The sequence below is a fragment of the Poecilia formosa genome, unplaced genomic scaffold (assembly GCF_000485575.1).
Source record: "Poecilia formosa unplaced genomic scaffold, Poecilia_formosa-5.1.2 Scaffold2, whole genome shotgun sequence".
In the NCBI taxonomy this organism is placed as follows: Eukaryota; Metazoa; Chordata; class Actinopteri; order Cyprinodontiformes; family Poeciliidae; genus Poecilia; species Poecilia formosa.
In genome coordinates, this window is record NW_006799941.1 from 4572363 (window position 1) to 4594605 (window position 22243).

General features: G+C 35.7%; 1 protein-coding gene across 2 annotated transcripts; it reads left to right on the forward strand.

Moving 5' to 3' along the window:
* Window positions 1-14469: 14469 nt before the first annotated feature.
* tnfrsf18 (tumor necrosis factor receptor superfamily, member 18) lies at window positions 14470-21688 on the forward strand. Of its 2 annotated transcripts, none has more exons than XM_007550839.2 (7): window positions 14470-14631; window positions 14809-14934; window positions 15025-15156; window positions 15509-15605; window positions 17866-17930; window positions 19397-19540; window positions 20522-21688. In XM_007550839.2, the coding sequence occupies exons 1-7, from the start codon at window positions 14499-14501 to the stop codon at window positions 20683-20685; spliced, it is 861 nt and encodes a 286-aa protein (XP_007550901.1). In that variant the 5' UTR covers window positions 14470-14498; the 3' UTR covers window positions 20686-21688. The 2 variants fall into 2 exon arrangements, with proteins under 2 accessions (XP_007550901.1, XP_016526527.1); XM_016671041.1 differs by having other exon boundaries at window positions 15578-15605.
* The last annotated feature ends 555 nt before the right edge of the window (window positions 21689-22243 follow it).

Consider the following 22243-nt stretch of genomic DNA (forward strand, 5'->3'; position numbering starts at 1 on the left):
TTAATTTCACTTAATTCTTTTGCTTTTGCTACGACAACTTATTTTTTTGTGTTTAATTAACTCAAAACTTACAAATCTTTAACCTAAAGGAACTTTTCACTTTGACTTTACTTGAAAGAATCAAGTTCAATACCATATTAGAGCACAATCCACATAAGGAGGACCCAGTCTCCGACACAGCCCTCGCAGGTTCGATGCCCGACCTGATGACCTTAGCTGCAGGTCTTCCTCTCTGTCATTGACCACTTTCCTGAATCACTACGCTCATATAAATGCTGCCTCAGCCAAAATCCCTTTGGAAAATGGTTTTCTTTTTTTATTTTCTTTTTTTTTTTGAGTTAACTTAATTGTTTTGGTTAGGCTTGCTTTGGTTTTTTCTTTTTAAAATTCTTTATTACTTTTTTTAAAAAGGAAATTTACCAATTTGGTTTGGTTGTTTTTATTTTTTTGATTTGTTTAACTTTATTAATTTAGTTTGGTTAACTTTCTTTGATTTGTTTTTTCCCATTTGAGGCATTTCATTTATTTTGTTTCACTTATTTTTTTTTTGGGTTTTCCTTTTTTGTTCCTTTTGTTTGAGGATTGAGGTTGTTGGGGCACCGGCCCCCCGGGGGTTCCTTAAATTTTTTTTTTTTTTTTTTTTTTTTGGCACAAATGCATGTAAGTATTGGATACTTTTTTGTTTGTTTTAGTGCAGTTGTGTGCTTATGATGGGCTCCTTATTATATGCTTCAACACAAGTTGCAGCAGAGACTGAGATTTGGGCTGATTTTTTATTTTTGTTGCGTGGGTGCACTTAAAAGTGTAGCTTCTTATCCCTACATCTTGAAATAATTGGGCAGGAAATTATGTGCATGGAACATATTATTAAATATGAAACACTCGCTCCTACAGATTTACAAATATATTTTACGTTATTTTGTTTTGTGCAGACTAGCTGTAGTTTTTCCCTCCACGTTTCTCACCCATTTTTTATTTTTATTTTTTATCAATGACCTTTTATTTGGTCCGGTCTGCAGTGATAGCTGAGTGGAGTGCACTTTTGACATTTCTTTAATTAGAGAAAGTCTGAGGAGGCAGTTTGATGTAATTGTGTCGTGAACGAAACACAAGAAGGCTGAATGTGTGGTTGTGCTGTTAACCACAGATGTGCAGCAGAAGACGTGACTGTAACTTAAGTTGAATGTTGCTTTAGTTAGATTTTAAAAAGTCAGAAGTTACGTCTGTATCTGTGTGGGCTTGTATTGTTGGGTATCAAGTTTTTTTTGCACAGACGGGGAAATAGTGATGGGAAGTTAAGCTCTTGAAGTACAGGTCCCAAAGAAGAGCCGACTCCTTTGTCTCCCAAACGGTTACTAATTAGCAAATATTAATATTTCGTATGTTAATATGGCTTTTAGGGTTGCCTAATTTTATGCATTTGTTCTGTTACATTTTTTGACATTCTTAATTTTGTGTAAAGTTTTAGTCAAACTTTTAATTTTCATTTAACAAAACAAACAAACAAACAAAAAAAAACAATAACAAAACACTGCTGAAAAATCTTCGGAACAGAACCATAACAGAAACAGAACCAAACTCTGAAACCAAACTATCCCAATGATTTTAAATTGCAGCAAGATGGTGCTTCCTTCAAGGGTTTTAGCAGGATACTTTCCTCCTCACCAGTGTCCACTGACTGAGGGGATGGACAGATTATCCACCTGACTGTCGCATCTGCTCCCCTCTCTGTTTTCACATGATGTGGTGCGATCAGATAGTCTCACTTTAGACCGGCCACAAGGCCGCTGTGCTGCCAATTAAGACAAAATTTCTGCCATGAGCCAGACTGAGAGTGACTCCATCACTCTCAGTGAGTGAGCCAGATCTTCTGATTCACTGCAAAGCATCAGCTTTAAGGCATCACTACTGTGAAAGAAAGATCAAACTTTGAGATGCATGGCTTGTCACCAAAACCAGATGTAACCTACAGACGGAACATGAGCTGGTCCAGATATATGGAGGGGAAAAAATTACAAATCACAATTAGTTGTGATAATGTATGGAAAAAAAGAGTTTAATCTAAATCTCTAAAATGCTGCTCACAGAGTAAGCCATGTTTTAGTCAACTCTCAAATATAATATTTTATTCACGGTAGACTTGGAGTAAATTAACAAATTTAACTTAAAGTGTTTGCACACTACATCATGTAAAAAAGATCTTAATCTACTGTGGCTTGAGTCACTCAGACATGCTAACCTTAGCTGGAGAGTGTGAACAACCACAGATAAACGTTGATTTCAGTTTTGCTGAAAGTGTTCAGCTACAACTTCTCTTGATGTTTCAATTTTAAATTTGATTTTGCCTGCCAACCATTTTCCTTTTGACTTCTTTCCACCTATTCTTCAGTTCAAATATATTTGTTCTTTTTTTTAATCACTTTAATTCCAAGTTTTATTATTTTTTGGAATGTTCTGAAAAGATCTTAGCTGCAATATACACCTGTGTGACGGAATAAACTTACGTTATGTACAAAGTTCATATGGAGGAAGATTTTTTTCAGTTCAGTTTCTTGTTTGTCTCTAGAAAAGCACACGCCAACAAGCACCAAGTAATAGTCTAGTGTTTTCACATTTAAAAACACTACGTAAGTGCTGAGGTACTCCTTAGATTGTACACAATCAGGGCAGGACAGAAAATCTTACACCTTTGTTTTGTAGAAGGATCGACTGAGTTTTTTTTAAATAAAAAATACATTACTTCAGACTTAAATTCTGTTTTTTTTTAAAACATTGACTGCAGTTTAGCTTCTTGTTTGTCCATTTCAATATCCACACACCTAAGGAGATGTTCCTACAAATCTCAGACACAAGTACTTGTTGCTCGTTTTGAGGTTTCACCTTCACTGACATGAAGCTTCTCTGGATGAGTCATGCAGCCATATTGAGAAGGGATTATTCCTGTGAACAGTGGATTATTTTTGTTTCCAACAGACAAGAATGTGTCTGCACAATCGACATCTATGCAGACTTTTCTTAAACCCAAACAGTATGCTTGTGTCACTTTGTAAACAAAGGCAAAACGAGGAAAATCCTTACCCTACTTCAAACGCACAGACGGTGACATCTGAAAGAAACAGCATTACTTTTACTGGCTAACTCATTGTGTTATCCTTGGCTACAGCAAGAACGCAACAAGAATGTTTTCTCCACTCTTTGGCTTGACGGTTTGAACACAGTAAAAATTCCAGTGTTGAATTAACACCCAAAAGTGTCTATATGTGTCCGTGTGCGGGTGTGTTAGTGTGACTTTTGTGAGTGTTTTAATCTTTTGACCCCTTTTTTTTTTTAATTTTCCTTTGTTTTTTATTCTTGAGTTGGTTTTAGGAAAGGTTAACTTTTCCTTTTTTTTTTTTTTTTTTGATTTTTTTCCCTTGGTTTTGTTTGTTTTTGCCCTTTTTTGGTTCATTTTTTTCTTTTTTTTAACACCACATTATGTTTTGTGATCAACACTACACTGGTGTTACTTTTAATATATTTTAACACTAACACCGTTGTAATGTTAATGTGACACTCTGTATTGTTGAATTTAACACCAGCTGACTTGGACACATATAGACACTTTTGGGTATTAATTCAACACTGGAATTTTTACTGTGTATATTGTTCTTTTCTGCCTTTTGAAATGGTTTGACATTTGATAAAGTAACTCACAAAACACTTCAACAATATTTATTTAGAAAGAAAAATTGCTAAAGAATATGCAGATTGCTTAGTTGACTTTGTTCTAGGGGAGGCTTTCAGGTACAGCAAGAATTTTGCAATGAATAATCCACATGAATAATTTCTGATGAGTTTTACTGGGTTAAAGGCTGATGAGGTCTCTGGGGAGAGCACTGGAGATTGATGGATTGTGGTGGGTTTCGTGCTTCATTGTCCTCATAAAATGTACTTGTAGTTGATGGTTAACCTAAAGGATTTTTGAGTTGTTGAATTGCTCAGAGTAATTTTCTGCCATTTAATGGTGCAAACATTTGGCTTACTGAGGATTAATTTCAGCATGTCTAGAGTCTGAGTTTCATTTGCCAGGAAACCCCAGGCTAGACAAGACAGGTATGCCAGACCACAATGACAGCAGGCTAAAAGCAGTATGCTTTACATTTCTTCACGTAGTTGTGGAGTTTGCACGTCTACATAGAGGGTCTGCAAAACCATGTTGTTCCCCTCCTATGCTCTCTTCAAAACTACAAATAAGTTCGCAAAACAACGGCCTAACTCACTGTTTTGTAAAAAGTATCATTGTTTTTCCTAAATCATCTATTAGTGTTTTTCTTTATTACTTTTGACAAAAAATGACTTAGGCCATTATTTTAGGAAGGTGACAATATTTTATTTTAGATAGTCAATGAATCATAAGACTTAAAATAAAAAGACAAATAAACACTTTTATTGATCAATTATTATTTCTCTTACTATAGATGTAATCCAGTGCACCAATAATAAAGCTATTTTATCATTTTCTTTAGAGGGTTCTTCAAAGAAGACAAGCTTTAAATCAGATGTTCAATAGTTTGAATGATTAGTTGATGAATATCAGCTGCAAAAACTTCAATCTAGGTGAGGTGGGCAGAGTAGACAAAAAAATGTACTCAAGTAAGAGCAGCACCACTTCAACGTATTTTTACTCAAGTAAAAGTAAAAAGTAGGTATCCGAGAAATGGCTTAAGTAAGAGTAAAAAATAATATGTGGTAAAAAGTCAATTCAAGTACTGAGTAACTGATCAAATTACATGATCAGATGGACCAAAGTATAAAATTAAGTGACAATTTGGGGATTTTACGAACAAAAATAACAATAATTCACATAAGTGGCAAAAAAATAACAAAATCAGGCAAAAGAAAAATGTTTCCAAATCAGTTTCTTTCAATAAAAAACAAATGAAACCTTAATAAAACTCTGTCTCTGGTGAATTTTTGATTGGAACATGTTCTTCTCATTCAGTGAGTAGAGAATTCAGATATTTTACTCAAGTCAGAGTAGCAATACTTCATAATAAAACTACTCAAGTAAAAGTGAAAAGCATAGGAACAAGTACATTCTTTAAAAAAAAAATACTCAAGTACATATAACTGAGTAAACATAACTGGTTATTGCCCAACTCTTTTGATCGCATACGAAACAATAATACTTTATTTTGAGATTCTGTCTCTTGCATGACAGTAAGTACATTTACAAGCTGCTGCAGCCCAGCACAAGGACCGTATCAAACAGAGGTAGATACGACGAGACGGTCGTATTTTAGGGAGATAATTTAATTAAACCCATAAAGTAACATGCATTATCAGTTAACAGTAATGTTTGAACGCCTCTGTGAAAATGTATATAGTGCAGAAAACCCCGAAACAAAACCAAACCAAACATCAGGGCCCTGATTCAGAAGATGGGCTTAAAACATTCGTAACATAAGTCATTTATTCTGAATAAACCTACCCAGCTCGCTCTGTGATACTCAAGATTTCACATGTCATTTTACAGTACATGAGTACATGAAAACCTTCATTGATTTGGACTAGGTGTCCAAATCAATCGTTATTTTTGTTTTTTTGCAGACCAGATGTTCAAATGTTCTTTTGACGTCTCTGAAACTATAAAACTCGACATTCAGCAACAGACTTGAACATATGGTTCTGGGCACCGGAAACTGTTTTAACAGAGGTTCATAGAAAAGCAACAACGAAAAAAACCCACATTGAGCTTACATGTAGAGATTTTATCATGCATACACTTTCAGGGGAACAAAACAGATTTTTTTTTTAAGTCTCAGAAGTCTATTAACCACATTTTAGTATTTTTCTTTAAAAACTGGGGTTGGTATGAACTTGACGTTCACACCAAAATATTTTTTTCAGCTCTTTAAATTAGCTTGCTTGAGTTTAAATGAAAAATAACGTAAAGTAAATTGAAATGCACCTTAAATTGAAATTATAAAATATAGGTACATTTTCATGCTTTCCTCTCATTGTGTGCCAAATGAAATGACTTTTGAAATCAAAACTTATCATTCTTCAAAATAAATTGTATAAAATAAGCTTGTTTGTAAGCTATGTATGGTAATAGTGCTTCAGAAATTTTGTCTTTCAGGATTCTTTAGGTCTAGTGTCAAAAAACATTGTAAAACTTTGAAAAATACTCCAGATTGTTTGAAAAATACTCCTTATTGTTTGTTATTTCGGATCAATCAGTCACAAACAAATAGAACATAGCTTCAAGAAAAAGGTTGCAGGGAGAGACATTTACTTTTTAATAAAAACTTGCAGGATTAAAATAAAATCTAAACAACTTTGGCTGGATTTCAATGAAATATAAAGTTTTAAACCATTCAATAAAACGTGTTTCCTCATAATAAACATCATATAATATAAAAGGACTGGAACAAAAGTAGTAAACAGCAGAGATTGATAAAAAGAATTTAGGTTAAAGGTTATCTTTTATGCCTCCTTGAACAAGTTAGGATTTGTTTATGGGCTATACAAAACATGTTCATTACATTTTTTTTGCACAAAATCATTCTCAGATGATGAGATTTCACTTTGCTCAGTTCTTCTGATATGAGCTTTCAGAATGAGCTGTGTTAGTTCCTCTTATCTCTGTAAATCAAAATAAGTTGCTGCTTGTTTGATTTCTACCAGATGTGGAATTGTGAAATGACCCTGAGTCAGAGCAAAACACTTGNTTGTTTTGTGCAGACTAGCTGTAGTTTTTTCCCTCCACTTTTCTCACCCATTTTTTATTTTTATTTTTTATCAATGACCTTTTATTTGGTCCGGTCTGCAGTGATAGCTGAGTGGAGTGCACTTTTGACATTTCTTTAATTAGAGAAAGTCTGAGGAGGCAGTTTGATGTAATTGTGTCGTGAACGAAACACAAGAAGGCTGAATGTGTGGTTGTGCTGTTAACCACAGATGTGCAGCAGAAGACGTGACTGTAACTTAAGTTGAATGTTGCTTTAGTTAGATTTTAAAAAGTCAGAAGTTACGTCTGTATCTGTGTGGGCTTGTATTGTTGGGTATCAAGTTTTTTTTGCACAGACGGGGAAATAGTGATGGGAAGTTAAGCTCTTGAAGTACAGGTCCCAAAGAAGAGCCGACTCCTTTGTCTCCCAAACGGTTACTAATTAGCAAATATTAATATTTCGTATGTTAATATGGCTTTTAGGGTTGCCTAATTTTATGCATTTGTTCTGTTACATTTTTTGACATTCTTAATTTTGTGTAAAGTTTTAGTCAAACTTTTAATTTTCATTTAACAAAACAAACAAACAAACAAAAAAAAACAATAACAAAACACTGCTGAAAAATCTTCGGAACAGAACCATAACAGAAACAGAACCAAACTCTGAAACCAAACTATCCCAATGATTTTAAATTGCAGCAAGATGCTGCTTCCTTCAAGGGTTTTAGCAGGATACTTTCCTCCTCACCAGTGTCCACTGACTGAGGGGATGGACAGATTATCCACCTGACTGTCGCATCTGTTCCCCTCTCTGTTTTCACATGATGTGGTGCGATCAGATAGTCTCACTTTAGACCGGCCACAAGGCCGCTGTGCTGCCAATTAAGACAAAATTTCTGCCATGAGCCAGACTGAGAGTGACTCCATCACTCTCAGTGAGTGAGCCAGATCTTCTGATTCACTGCAAAGCATCAGCTTTAAGGCATCACTACTGTGAAGGAAAGATCAAACTTTGAGATGCATGGCTTGTCACCAAAACCAGATGTAACCTACAGACGGAACATGAGCTGGTCCAGATATATGGAGGGGAAAAAATTACAAATCACAATTAGTTGTGATAATGTATGGAAAAAAAGAGTTTAATCTAAATCTCTAAAATGCTGCTCACAGAGTAAGCCATGTTTTAGTCAACTCTCAAATATAATATTTTATTCACGGTAGACTTGGAGTAAATTAACAAATTTAACTGAAAGTGTTTGCACACTACATCATGTAAAAAAGATCTTAATCTACTGTGGCTTGAGTCACTCAGACATGCTAACCTTAGCTGGAGAGTGTGAACAACCACAGATAAACGTTGATTTCAGTTTTGCTGAAAGTGTTCAGCTACAACTTCTCTTGATGTTTCAATTTTAAATTTGATTTTGCCTGCCAACCATTTTCCTTTTGACTTCTTTCCACCTATTCTTCAGTTCAAATATATTTGTTCTTTTTTTTAATCACTTTAATTCCAAGTTTTATTATTTTTTGGAATGTTCTGAAAAGATCTTAGCTGCAATATACACCTGTGTGACGGAATAAACTTACGTTATGTACAAAGTTCATATGGAGGAAGATTTTTTTCAGTTCAGTTTCTTGTTTGTCTCTAGAAAAGCACACGCCAACAAGCACCAAGTAATAGTCTAGTGTTTTCACATTTAAAAACACTACGTAAGTGCTGAGGTACTCCTTAGATTGTACACAATCAGGGCAGGACAGAAAATCTTACACCTTTGTTTTGTAGAAGGATCGACTGAGTTTTTTTTAAATAAAAAATACATTACTTCAGACTTAAATTCTGTTTTTTTTTAAAACATTGACTGCAGTTTAGCTTCTTGTTTGTCCATTTCAATATCCACACACCTAAGGAGATGTTCCTACAAATCTCAGACACAAGTACTTGTTGCTCGTTTTGAGGTTTCACCTTCACTGACATGAAGCTTCTCTGGATGAGTCATGCAGCCATATTGAGAAGGGATTATTCCTGTGAACAGTGGATTATTTTTGTTTCCAACAGACAAGAATGTGTCTGCACAATCGACATCTATGCAGACTTTTCTTAAACCCAAACAGTATGCTTGTGTCACTTTGTAAACAAAGGCAAAACGAGGAAAATCCTTACCCTACTTCAAACGCACAGACGGTGACATCTGAAAGAAACAGCATTACTTTTACTGGCTAACTCATTGTGTTATCCTTGGCTACAGCAAGAACGCAACAAGAATGTTTTCTCCACTCTTTGGCTTGACGGTTTGAACACAGTAAAAATTCCAGTGTTGAATTAACACCCAAAAGTGTCTATATGTGTCCGTGTGCGGGTGTGTTAGTGTGACTTTTGTGAGTGTTTTAATCTTTTGACCCCTTTTTTTTTTTAATTTTCCTTTGTTTTTTATTCTTGAGTTGGTTTTAGGAAAGGTTAACTTTTCCTTTTTTTTTTTTTTTTTTGATTTTTTTCCCTTGGTTTTGTTTGTTTTTGCCCTTTTTTGGTTCATTTTTTTCTTTTTTTTAACACCACATTATGTTTTGTGATCAACACTACACTGGTGTTACTTTTAATATATTTTAACACTAACACCGTTGTAATGTTAATGTGACACTCTGTATTGTTGAATTTAACACCAGCTGACTTGGACACATATAGACACTTTTGGGTATTAATTCAACACTGGAATTTTTACTGTGTATATTGTTCTTTTCTGCCTTTTGAAATGGTTTGACATTTGATAAAGTAACTCACAAAACACTTCAACAATATTTATTTAGAAAGAAAAATTGCTAAAGAATATGCAGATTGCTTAGTTGACTTTGTTCTAGGGGAGGCTTTCAGGTACAGCAAGAATTTTGCAATGAATAATCCACATGAATAATTTCTGATGAGTTTTACTGGGTTAAAGGCTGATGAGGTCTCTGGGGAGAGCACTGGAGATTGATGGATTGTGGTGGGTTTCGTGCTTCATTGTCCTCATAAAATGTACTTGTAGTTGATGGTTAACCTAAAGGATTTTTGAGTTGTTGAATTGCTCAGAGTAATTTTCTGCCATTTAATGGTGCAAACATTTGGCTTACTGAGGATTAATTTCAGCATGTCTAGAGTCTGAGTTTCATTTGCCAGGAAACCCCAGGCTAGACAAGACAGGTATGCCAGACCACAATGACAGCAGGCTAAAAGCAGTATGCTTTACATTTCTTCACGTAGTTGTGGAGTTTGCACGTCTACATAGAGGGTCTGCAAAACCATGTTGTTCCCCTCCTATGCTCTCTTCAAAACTACAAATAAGTTCGCAAAACAACGGCCTAACTCACTGTTTTGTAAAAAGTATCATTGTTTTTCCTAAATCATCTATTAGTGTTTTTCTTTATTACTTTTGACAAAAAATGACTTAGGCCATTATTTTAGGAAGGTGACAATATTTTATTTTAGATAGTCAATGAATCATAAGACTTAAAATAAAAAGACAAATAAACACTTTTATTGATCAATTATTATTTCTCTTACTATAGATGTAATCCAGTGCACCAATAATAAAGCTATTTTATCATTTTCTTTAGAGGGTTCTTCAAAGAAGACAAGCTTTAAATCAGATGTTCAATAGTTTGAATGATTAGTTGATGAATATCAGCTGCAAAAACTTCAATCTAGGTGAGGTGGGCAGAGTAGACAAAAAAATGTACTCAAGTAAGAGCAGCACCACTTCAACGTATTTTTACTCAAGTAAAAGTAAAAAGTAGGTATCCGAGAAATGACTTAAGAATAAAAAATAGTACGTGGTAAAAAGTCCATTCAAGTACTGACTAACTGATCAAATTACATGATCAGATGGACCAACGTATAAAATTAAGTGAAAATTTGGGGATTTTACGAACAAAAATAACAATAATTCACATAAGTGGCAAAAAAATAACAAAATCAGGCAAAAGAAAAATGTTTCCAAATCAGTTTCTTTCAATAAAAAACAAATGAAACCTTAATAAAACTCTGTCTCTGGTGAATTTTTGATTGGAACATGTTCTTCTCATTCAGTGAGTAGAGAATTCAGATATTTTACTCAAGTCAGAGTAGCAATACTTCATAATAAAACTACTCAAGTAAAAGTGAAAAGCATAGGAACAAGTACATTCTTTAAAAAAAAAATACTCAAGTACATATAACTGAGTAAACATAACTGGTTATTGCCCAACTCTTTTGATCGCATACGAAACAATAATACTTTATTTTGAGATTCTGTCTCTTGCATGACAGTAAGTACATTTACAAGCTGCTGCAGCCCAGCACAAGGACCGTATCAAACAGAGGTAGATACGACGAGACGGTCGTATTTTAGGGAGATAATTTAATTAAACCCATAAAGTAACATGCATTATCAGTTAACAGTAATGTTTGAACGCCTCTGTGAAAATGTATATAGTGCAGAAAACCCCGAAACAAAACCAAACCAAACATCAGGGCCCTGATTCAGAAGATGGGCTTAAAACATTCGTAACATAAGTCATTTATTCTGAATAAACCTACCCAGCTCGCTCTGTGATACTCAAGATTTCACATGTCATTTTACAGTACATGAGTACATGAAAACCTTCATTGATTTGGACTAGGTGTCCAAATCAATCGTTATTTTTGTTTTTTTGCAGACCAGATGTTCAAATGTTCTTTTGACGTCTCTGAAACTATAAAACTCAACATTCAGCAACAGACTTGAACATTTGGTTCTGGGCACCGGAAACTGTTTTAACAGAGGTTCATAGAAAAGCAACAACGAAAAAAACCCACATTGAGCTTACATGTAGAGATTTTATCATGCATACACTTTCAGGGGAACAAAACAGATTTTTTTTTAAGTCTCAGAAGTCTATTAACCACATTTTAGTATTTTTCTTTAAAAACTGGGGTTGGTATGAACTTGATGTTCACACCAAAATATTTTTTTCAGCTCTTTAAATTAGCTTGCTTGAGTTTAAATGAAAAATAACGTAAAGTAAATTGAAATGCACCTTAAATTGAAATTATAAAATATAGGTACATTTTCATGCTTTCCTCTCATTGTGTGCCAAATGAAATGACTTTTGAAATCAAAACTTATCATTCTTCAAAATAAATTGTATAAAATAAGCTTGTTTGTAAGCTATGTATGGTAATAGTGCTTCAGAAATTTTGTCTTTCAGGATTCTTTAGGTCTAGTGTCGAAAAACATTGTAAAACTTTGAAAAATACTCCAGATTGTTTGAAAAATACTCCTTATTGTTTGTTATTTCGGATCAATCAGTCACAAACAAATAGAACATAGCTTCAAGAAAAAGGTTGCAGGGAGAGACATTTACTTTTTAATAAAAACTTGCAGGATTAAAATAAAATCTGAACAACTTTGGCTGGATTTCAATGAAATATAAAGTTTTAAACCATTCAATAAAACGTGTTTCCTCATAATAAACATCATATAATATAAAAGGACTGGAACAAAAGTAGTAAACAGCAGAGATTGATAAAAAGAATTTAGGTTAAAGGTTATCTTTTATGCCTCCTTGAACAAGTTAGGATTTGTTTATAGGCTATACAAAACATGTTCATTACATTTTTTTTTACACAAAATCATTCTCAGTTGATGAGATTTCACTTTGCTCAGTTCATCTGATATGAGCTTTCAGAATGAGCTGTGTTAGTTCCTCTTATCTCTGTAAATCAAAATAAGTTGCTGCTTGTTTGATTTCTACCAGATGTGGAATTGTGAAATGACCCTGAGTCAGAGCAAAACACTTGCCTTTTTCAGCAGCCATTGTACAGCTTAGCAGTGGTGAAACCAGCTCACAAACATGCCCGAGTTCCTGCTTGGGTTGCTTGGTGAGGAGTGGGGGCTCAGCTAGTGTTACTAGGCCACAGGCAGTGCCTCGTGGTTGTGACTTAATAATGTGGAGGTTTTTGAAACGGTTAATTTTCCAGACTACAAAAAAAAGCAAAAAAAAAAACCAAAAAACAAAAAACAAAAAATGCTAACTTATTGCTGGAAAACAACTGAGAGGGATTTTTAAGCACTTAGGAGTAGAGACCAAAATGGAAATGTAAAAAATGTGCAAAAAACAATTGTTTCATAATGGGTCCAGTTTAAGGATAATTTTCTGACTTTAGTAAACACTGTCCTGATTAAGCCACTTTTGATGGATTTGAAGAATTTTCATCTAGTTTGATAGACATTTTACCTGAGGGACATACAATGAACTCAATGAAGATCAGACACAGGAAGCATTATTAGTAATAGTAGTATGAGTACAATAGCTGTAGACAATGCCACTCTCTCTGTTAACTACACCCTCCTTTTATGGCTCAAACTTATGTGGGTGACGGTTGCGAAATGTAGAAGTTGGTTTGTTGTAAGGGTAAATTTGCACAGTTAAATAAGTTAAACAAATGGAAAACTGGTTGTAGTGTTTTGATTTTTAGAGGGTTGACTTCACTCACTGGTCACTTACAGAACTTCTCAAATTCTTCATGAAGCTTCGTGTTGAATCTGGTTGTATGTATTAGATAGTCAGCAACAGTTGGAAGGGATTTTGGTCTGTAGTGACAATGTCATCAAAGAGTTGCTGCAGGTTTGTCAGAGGATCTACTATTCCACCACATCGGCTCAGTGCTTAGTTGGATTGAGTTTTGGTGACTGTGGACATTTCTGTGAACTTATTGTCATTGTCAAGAAAGCAGATTGAACATATTTGAGCTTTGTAACATAATCCATAATCCTGCTTGAACTAGTCAAGCAGGATTAGTTCCTATGTCACTATATCAGTCATCAAAAGACTGATATAGTGTGATTTAATGATGAGGGAAATTATTAAAAGCAGTACTCAAGTGGGTTGTGTCCTTTCCATTGGTGCTAAGAGACCTAAAGTGGGCAAAAAAATAAAAAAATTAAAATATCTCACACCCTCACACCAATGGCACACTCAACCTTTGATACCAGGTAGAAATGGATCCATTTACAGCAAACTCTGATTCTACTATCTACGTAAATATCACAGCTGAAAGCAAGACTCATTGGACCAGGCGACATTTTTACAATCTTTTATCATCCACTTTTGATAATTGTAGCTTCAGGTTAGATGTGTACTTTGTCCAGAAATGCTATTCCAAAGACTTTGCTTGTATCACACTGCACTCAGCTAATTCTCCTCTTACATCTGACATCAACAAGTATTTTTTTTCACTCACTGTCTCTCAGATCCTTCTTTGATCTTCTTTGATCTTCTTGTTAGCAATTTATGATACTCACAATTTATGACAAAGTCATCCAAAGTCACTTCAGTCTCCTTTCTGACACTCAGCAGTAAGTTATCTTCACCACATCTACATGCTGTAGAGCATCGAGTAGCTGGCATGAAATGGCTGGTTGAAGTGCTGACACATTGAATTGTTGAAAAGGTGTACCTAATAAAGTGGCCAGTGAATGTATGTCTGACATTACTTTAAAAGTTATGATTCTTACAACAAATTTTAAATGGTGTTTTAATACTCAAACTCCACAACTCATGAGTTAAGTTGTATTAAAGCACAGATTTGTAGTGAATTTATAAAAAAAATGAAGATGAACACATTTGTGATTCATCCTGTACTGTTGAATGTTTTTTGAATGTCTTTGCGTAGAGATGAGTGGTCTTTCACTTCCTGGAGTTTAACACCACCTCTTGTTAAGAAACCCAGACAGTGACGTCAGGCAGAAAGCCAATATAAAATCCCACACACACAAATGCAGCTCTGACTAAAATGATTCATCTCAGCTTCTCCAGAGCACTTCTAATAGTGTTTTCACTGAGCACTTGGACTAAAGGAGAGACAGAAAATTGTGGAGATGATCAGTATGAAAAATATGGACGATGCTGCAAAAAGTGTGAGGCTGGTAAGTGCTTAAAGTTTTGACATTTTTAAAGCCCTACATAAACCTTGTGAAAGCAAGGCATAGTTTTATGCAGGTGATTTGTGTTGTTGGATCTAATAATAACATTACTTATAAAATATACTGAGCATTAAGTGTGAATACTCTTGGAGTTGACAAAATGTGTTGTTTGATTGGAAGGAACTTATATGAAGGACTTTTGCTCTCAAACTCGGGAAACTGTCTGCATAGCCTGTCCAGAAGGGACTTATGCAGAATACATCAATGCCTTTGACCACTGTGAGAAATGTCCTTCATGCCAGCAAGGTAACACTTTGCATGTACAATAGCAATTCACCTAACTTAGTGGCTCAAAGCAAATGAAAAAAAAAGGTTGGAATTCTTGTTTGTCTGCAGGGTTTGCCGAGAACTGTACCAAAACCACAAAGGGAAACTGTCAGTGTCGACCTGGCTTCCTGTGCTCAGACAAGTCATGCTCACTTTGTGAGGAAAACAAATGCAGCGCAGGAGAGAAACCAATAAAGACAGGTGAGAGTGGACATATTCAGACATATCAGAAATTAATTATTTGGTGACATGAGATATCTGTGTGTCATCAACTAGGCTAGAGCTATTTACATATTGTCACCTTCTTAAAATAATGGAAATCACTTTTTTTTTTTTTTTTTTTGCCAAAAGTGATTTCTTTTTTGCATGTCGTCTTTTGGCAGGTAGTGAGGTGGTGATTGTTTTGCCAAATTCACTTTTGGTGAAAAAAGAAATGCCATTATTTTAGGAAGGTGACGATATTACTCCTTATCCCTCACATGAGTGTGGATGGCATTAGAAGTTTGCCACATCTACACAAAAGGAAATGATTAATCTGTCTGTCTATCTATAGAGTTGGAGAATGGAAACTATTCTTATGAATGTGAATTTAAATGCCGTGAAAATCATTTCTTTGATGCAGAAGAGGACACCTGCAAGCCATGGACACAGTAAGACAAATTTCTTAGCATTTCTACCATTGCTGTAGGTTGCAATATATTTATAAAGTTACAGAAAAAAAAAACAAAAAAAAAATACTTATGTAAATTTGCAATGCACTACTGGAACCAACTCTTAATAACTCAAGTATATAGAAGCAAGTAACAGCATGTATTTTAATCTCCTTTTTAAAAGAAATTGATCTTTGATCATTTATTTTTGATTGTAAAGAAATCGGTGCAATTTTAAGCCAATTAAATGCTTTCTCTGAGCTCAAAAGTTGACTAAAAATACAGAAAATGCCCAAACTTTTCTTAGATCACCAAGACTGTGTCAAACAAAAGCAGAGTTTTCATGGCAAATGAAAGGAAAATGATACATGGTTTTGAATATTTCTCAAAAATAAAAATATGTAACACATTCTTGTGTTTATTCTCCCCATTTCTAACAGCCCTAAACACAATCCATTGGAACTGATGCCTTCTAGAATTGACCAAAATAGAATAAAGTAATGATAGCCCAGTGTGTAATTTTTTCAGTATATATACAGCTACTCTGTCAAGATCTAACAGGTTTGCTAAAGGATATTACTTAACTTTAAGCACAATGAAGACCAAGGAACAGTGCTAAGAGACTGAGGATAAAGTTGTTGAGAAGTTTAAAGCAAGAGCAAATCCATAAATCTGCAAAACAGGTGGAAGAATCTATCCACATATGATCTTAATGGATGAGTGGGAAAAATAAAGTCTTACTTGTTTTCTCGACTGTCATGCGTTTCTACTGTGCGCAAAATTTCCCAGTTGGGAAAATACGGTAGTTATTCTATGGTAATCGAAAGTCATCATTAAAAGAAAGCCACAAGAGATCCCCACCTGTGGTTTGTGACAAGCAATGTAGGGAAAAACCAAAGATGTTGAAGTATGTGCTGTGGTAAGACGAGACAAAAAGTGAACGCCTGCAAAAAAATGCCATGGGTTTTGGAAAAAAAACCATGGCATGTACCGAAGAGACTTAATTTGGTCTCTTTGGTACATTACTTGAATCATCTTTGATATTTTCAATACAGTAAAACAGCACAAAATATTACAACACCATAAAAGGTCTCTTGCTCAAAATCCTTAGTTTCCTTCTCATCTGTGTCAATAATCATGTTGGTGCTGACTTTGTGTCATTGTGTACAGGTTAGGCAGTTAAATTGTTTAGTCATGCTGTCAATATAACAGAGTTCTCTGGAGGGATAGTTTGATGTGAACTATTGCAGTGTCTTTGGTGACAGTTATTGTAAAATGTAATTGTTGGAGATTAATTGTAAGATCCAAATTTACGCTTAATATTTGTACAATAATTTGTTGACAGACTATGTCTTCGCTGTACGGAAAAGATAACACTGCAGAGAGCAGAGAAAAAAAAAACAAAAGTAGAAATGGGAACATAGGACAATCTTTTTAAAGAAAACTATTCATGCATTGCTGTAGGAATTACAGTGCAGCATTTCTACACCTGATTTCAGAAAACTGGTTGATCATTTGTTGATATAATGCTTTACGTTGGTTGGAGAAAGTCAGGATTCTCCTGGGAGCAATGTACGAGTTTTGGACAGATTTAGAAAAAAAACAAGTTTAGATATAGGAGGCAGCATTGTTGCATTGCAGCAAGAAGGTTCAGGGTTCAAATTCTTGCCCGGGGTCTTTCTGCGCTTGTTTGGGTTCTCATTGGGTCCTCTGGCTTCCTCCCACAGTCCAAAAGCATGACTGTGAGCTTGATTGATTTCTCTAAATCCTTCTTAGATTTTGCAATGAAGACTGGATAAGCAGCTTTGAGAATTTCAATTCAGATCTAAGAAATGTGCCAAAGTGACTAAGGAAAACTCTAACATTGCACTTAACTCTGAACAGTGGTTGCAGAATCCTGCTGCTGGATTGCTTTCTTCAGCATGGAAGCTGGTCAGAGTTGATGCAAAGATGGAGGAAAAACATACACCCAAGGAAACAATGGAATGGTTTAGACCAAAGCATGAATTTGCTATGATAGCCTTGTCCAAGTTAAAACTTCAATGCAACTGTGAATCCCAATTCAAGTATATTTTCAAGGCACTGTACCCATTTTTTGCCATTCTTTTTCTTCTCATGCATTTTATAGTGACAACAATCAGTCTCACTCAACAAGCCACCAAGAAATAATAATTGTATTTGAGGAAAAGGAAAAAAAATGAGAAAAAATGTGTAGAGTGATAAAGTTTAGACTATCATTAACATATTGTATGATTTACAGATGTGGTGCAAAGGGACTTGTTGAAAAGATTCCAGGAAGCAAAACTCACGACGCTGTTTGTATTGGTACGTTAACATGTGAATACTTCCATGACAATATTTTGGCTGTAATTTCTTTCATGTTTCTCCCATGCAGTATGTTACAAAATTGGTAGGGTGGATGAGAATCCCCAAGAGTTCCTTAAGACTCTGGATGCTGTGGTGCTGTGTTCATTGACATGACTCTACAATATCGTGTGAATATCGGGGGTATTTCCCCTAGATTGGCAGACCAGGGTGGCGGTTCCCATATTTTAAAAGAAGGGTAGCAGAGTGTCTTCCAACTAAAGGATGATCACTCTCCTAAGCTTCCCTGTTAAGATCTATTCAGGGGTTCTGGAGAGGTGTCATCTGGATAGTTGAACCTCAGATTCAAAAGGAACAGTGTGATTTTTATCCTGTCTGTGGAACACCAGCTGAACCAGTGCTACACCCTCAGAAGGGTCCTGGAGGATACATGGGAGTTCACCGAACCAATCTATAAGTTCTTTGTGGATTTGGAAAAGGTGTGGAGTCCTGTTTGGGTCACTGCAGGAGCATAGGTTAGCAAGCCCTTTGTAGGCTGGTAGGTCCCTGTATGACACAGCTTGGTCTGCTTTGTTACCAGTAAGTCAGGCTCATTTTTGGTGAAAGTTAGACTCTGTCAAAGTTGTCCTCTGTCACAATTCTGGACAGGTCTTGATTTTGCAGCCAAAGTGTTGAGGAGATATGTTTTGGTGACCTCTGGATGGGGTCTCTGCTCTTTGCAGATGATTTTGTACTGTTGGCTTCATCAAACCATCATCTCCAGTTTTTACTGGAGCAGTTTCCAGCTCAGTGTGAAGCAGCCGGTGATGAGGATCAGTACCTCCAAATCCGAGAGCATGTGGGGAGTCTTAAGTGGGGAATGGGTAGAATACCTTCCATGGATGGGGGATGAGGTCCTGCCCCAAGTGGAGGAGTTCAAGTTTCTCAGGATTTTTTCTTCAAACGAGGAAAAAAGGGAGTGGGAGGTCGACAGGTGAATGGGTGCTATGTCTGCAATGATACAAGCGCTGTACTGATCTGTTGTGGTGAAGAGAGAGTTGAGCCAAAAGGCAAAGCTCTTGATTTACCGGCCATCTATGATTTACCCTCAAAGAATGAGATCGCATATACAAGCGGCTGAAATTAGTTTTCTCCACAGGGTGTCTGGGCTCTCCTTCATAAATAGGATAAGAAGCTCAGTCATCCAGAAGAGGCACATCCAGTTGAGGTGGTTCAGGCATTTGGTTAAGGTGTTTCCTGGACATCTCCCTGGTGAGATGTTCCAGGCATGTTCTAAGAGGAATAGATACAGGATGCGATATGGGAGGGCAAGGGGAGTCGTTGAGGGAAGTCTGGGCCTCTCTACTTAAGGTGCTACTTCCATGTCCCAACCCTGGATAAACATATGACTGACTGACTGACGGATGGATGAATATATGAAGAATTGTCAGTCTGAGAAGCTAACTATTACTTGACTTTTTTTCCAGATCCACAAAGAGATGGCAGTGACTACGGCAATGCTCACTGGATCATGAGCATTGGCTTTGTTTTTCTCTCCCTGACCCTCTTTCTGTTTATGCTTTACGCCTGCTCGAAGAACCTGAGGAGGAACCAGAAGAACAGTGTTGCAAGTAAACAAGTTTAAGATATCATTTTGACTCTCCAGGACTAATTTATGTTTGATTTTCATCAAACATAAATGAGTTGGTTTTGTCTGCATACATGCAAGAGTAGATGCATGTATGCAGACATAATGTATGATGATACTACAAAGCAGTAATTTATGAAATGGCAATGTGACTGAAAAACTCATAAAGTAGCAGGGTAGAGAAAAAAAGGCTTTGTCGTGTTGAATAGCTGTCAGTATTCATTTAAGATGGCCCTAAAACACAAGTGGCTGTAGTGACTTTCTTCCATAGGGCTCAGAGTTAAAAATAAGTTGATAAGATCTCTTAGATGCTTGGTAAGCTAAGGAGGGTCAAGCCTCTATTTAGGACTCTGGAGGCTTTCCAGGCATTTCTCAGACAGAAGAAACCCTTGGGGCAAAAACATGCTGGAGGGACTACTTGTCCTTTTTGGCATCGGAACACCTTGAGTTCCCCCAGAATGAACTAACAGCCCCTGGGGAAAGAGATGTCTGGGTGTCCCTCCTGGACTTATAGGATAGATGGATAAAATCCTGTAACTGAAACCTGAATTCAACCTCATACATATTAAAAACATTTCAATTGCTGAATTTATGGCACGCTGTGTGTAGGACTTGAACTACAGTTTTTGTTAAAACTTCTTATTTATGGGCATTTAGGACAGTTCCCGAAGGTAGCATCGGAAAGGGGGGTGTAAAATATAACTAATGTGAAAATTGAAATTAGCAAGTTTTTAATTGGGTTTTTGTAAATGAAAAGTTAATGTTCCTTACTTGCTGCTGGGAATAGGGAGATTATTTTTCATGCCTATTAGGGCACTGCATTTTATCTGGCTGAAGATTTTAGTGGTTTTCCTGCATTATGATTGGTTTAGGGGCGACAGAAGGAGTACCACTCTTAGAAGAACCAACATTGTCTGCAAATACTTTTCTAGTATTCCGTCACTAAATTATGTCTCCGCCTCAGGTAAGATTTCAGTCCAAGCGGTCTCATCCAAAACCAGTGACTTCCACCTTTCAAAGGAGGAGAGCGGACTCAAGCTCATCATCCAGGATGAACTCAAGGACTGTTGCAGTGTGACTCATTTGGACTCATCTCTTTTTCATCAAGATATATCTTGTTCGTTCTGATAAGCTATGACTACCACTGGAACATGTATGCATTAGTGTACACACCACACTGAACCTTTTGCATTTTTTCCGGTTAATGCAGCCACCTTCTGTGTGACAGATGAACTAGCACATAATTTAGAGACAAACAAAAATCTGAAAAGTTGGTCAGTACTTTGACTAGGCAATTCTGACACATAAATTTGCTTAGATATAAAACTTTTACATTGCAACTCTGGCTGTGTGTTTATGGTTGTTGCATAGGAAAGTGGAGCACTGCTCCAGTCTCTAGGTTTTTGTTCTGCGTTTAATTTAGTAATTCTTATAAGTTATCAGTATTTAAAGGGAAAATGCATGTTTTTTTTTCCAACCTAAACATATTTTTTGATCAGTCCTACTAGAAACATATCAATTTATGTGTCAAACATAAATGAAATGTTGTTTAAATGTTTAGAACCCTCAACTGTATTTAAATGTTATGTTGATTTCAAGTTTTTGATGTTTTGCTGAAGAAGCAAAGGAGCTTGGTTATTTATATTAAATTATTGTATGTTTGTTAAAGCATTTTAAAAACTGATATGAACTTTTAGAATATGAACATAATCAGAACTGGTCCTGCTAGTTCTTATGTTACAAGAAATTGCGTAAACTTACGTTTTAATGATTTTTAAATCACATTTTTTTCTTATGATGTAATATTATATGATGAGAAATGTTTTGGAAGACTTAAATAGGAAACACCATTATATGAGCAAGTTAATTCCAATCAGCAGGATCATCAGATCGATAGTTACAAATGATGAAAAATACACTGAAATGTATGTATTAACTGTAATTTATTTGTGTTTTGTCATATTTTCTCTGTATTCATCAGCTGGATTTAAGGGAAAATTATAATTTCAAGACTCATCATACTTGAAATTATAGACTTCCCAATGTCTTTATTGCCCTTCAACACAATTGAAATGGAACCGCTATGAAGTGTACTTTTTGTGTTTTTCAAATAAATGTTGCATAAATCGCAGTATTTGTGATGAGTTTACTTCCTTTATTCTGAAACAAATAATAATTGGACATCAGTATATGTTTCTAAACTGCACAAATATCCATGGATATAAGAGTATCTATTTATGTATTTATTTATTTATATATTTATTAGTTCTCATCACTTCTGATCCTTCACTCAAGACATCTCCTCTGAGCTATTAATGCCGTCTGAAGATATGCATGACTCCAGAACAAAAACAACAAATCAGAGTCAGGAAGAGAGTCAGGAGGAATCACCCAACCTCATGCACTTCTATTGTTATTTATTGTTATCAGTGGCTATAATTAGTCTGAACATTCATGACCGGCTCTGCTGACTTAGAGAAGTTGTAGCGGTAGCAGAGAACAAGAGGAGTAGTGAGAAGGGGATGAGCAGCACCACACCTGCCTCCTAGTTCTGATTGGTTGTTTCTAAAACTGGAGCACTGGAAGAAGGCAGCGGAGCTCTGTTTTTTCCACAGATTATTTGTCTCATACCATACTATCACGACATAGTTCAACAAATATGCAAAAGCTTCACATTGAAGCTTTA

Excerpts from the sequence above, each read along its gene's own strand:
- tnfrsf18 (XM_007550839.2), top strand. The coding sequence starts at position 14,499 with ATGATTCATCTCAGCTTCTCCAGAGCACTTCTAATAGTGTTTTCACTG. Across the intron at positions 14,935-15,024 it reads ATGTCCTTCATGCCAGCAAG|GGTTTGCCGAGAACTGTACC; the intron begins GTAACACTTTGC and ends GTTTGTCTGCAG. Across the intron at positions 15,157-15,508 it reads AGAGAAACCAATAAAGACAG|AGTTGGAGAATGGAAACTAT; the intron begins GTGAGAGTGGAC and ends GTCTATCTATAG.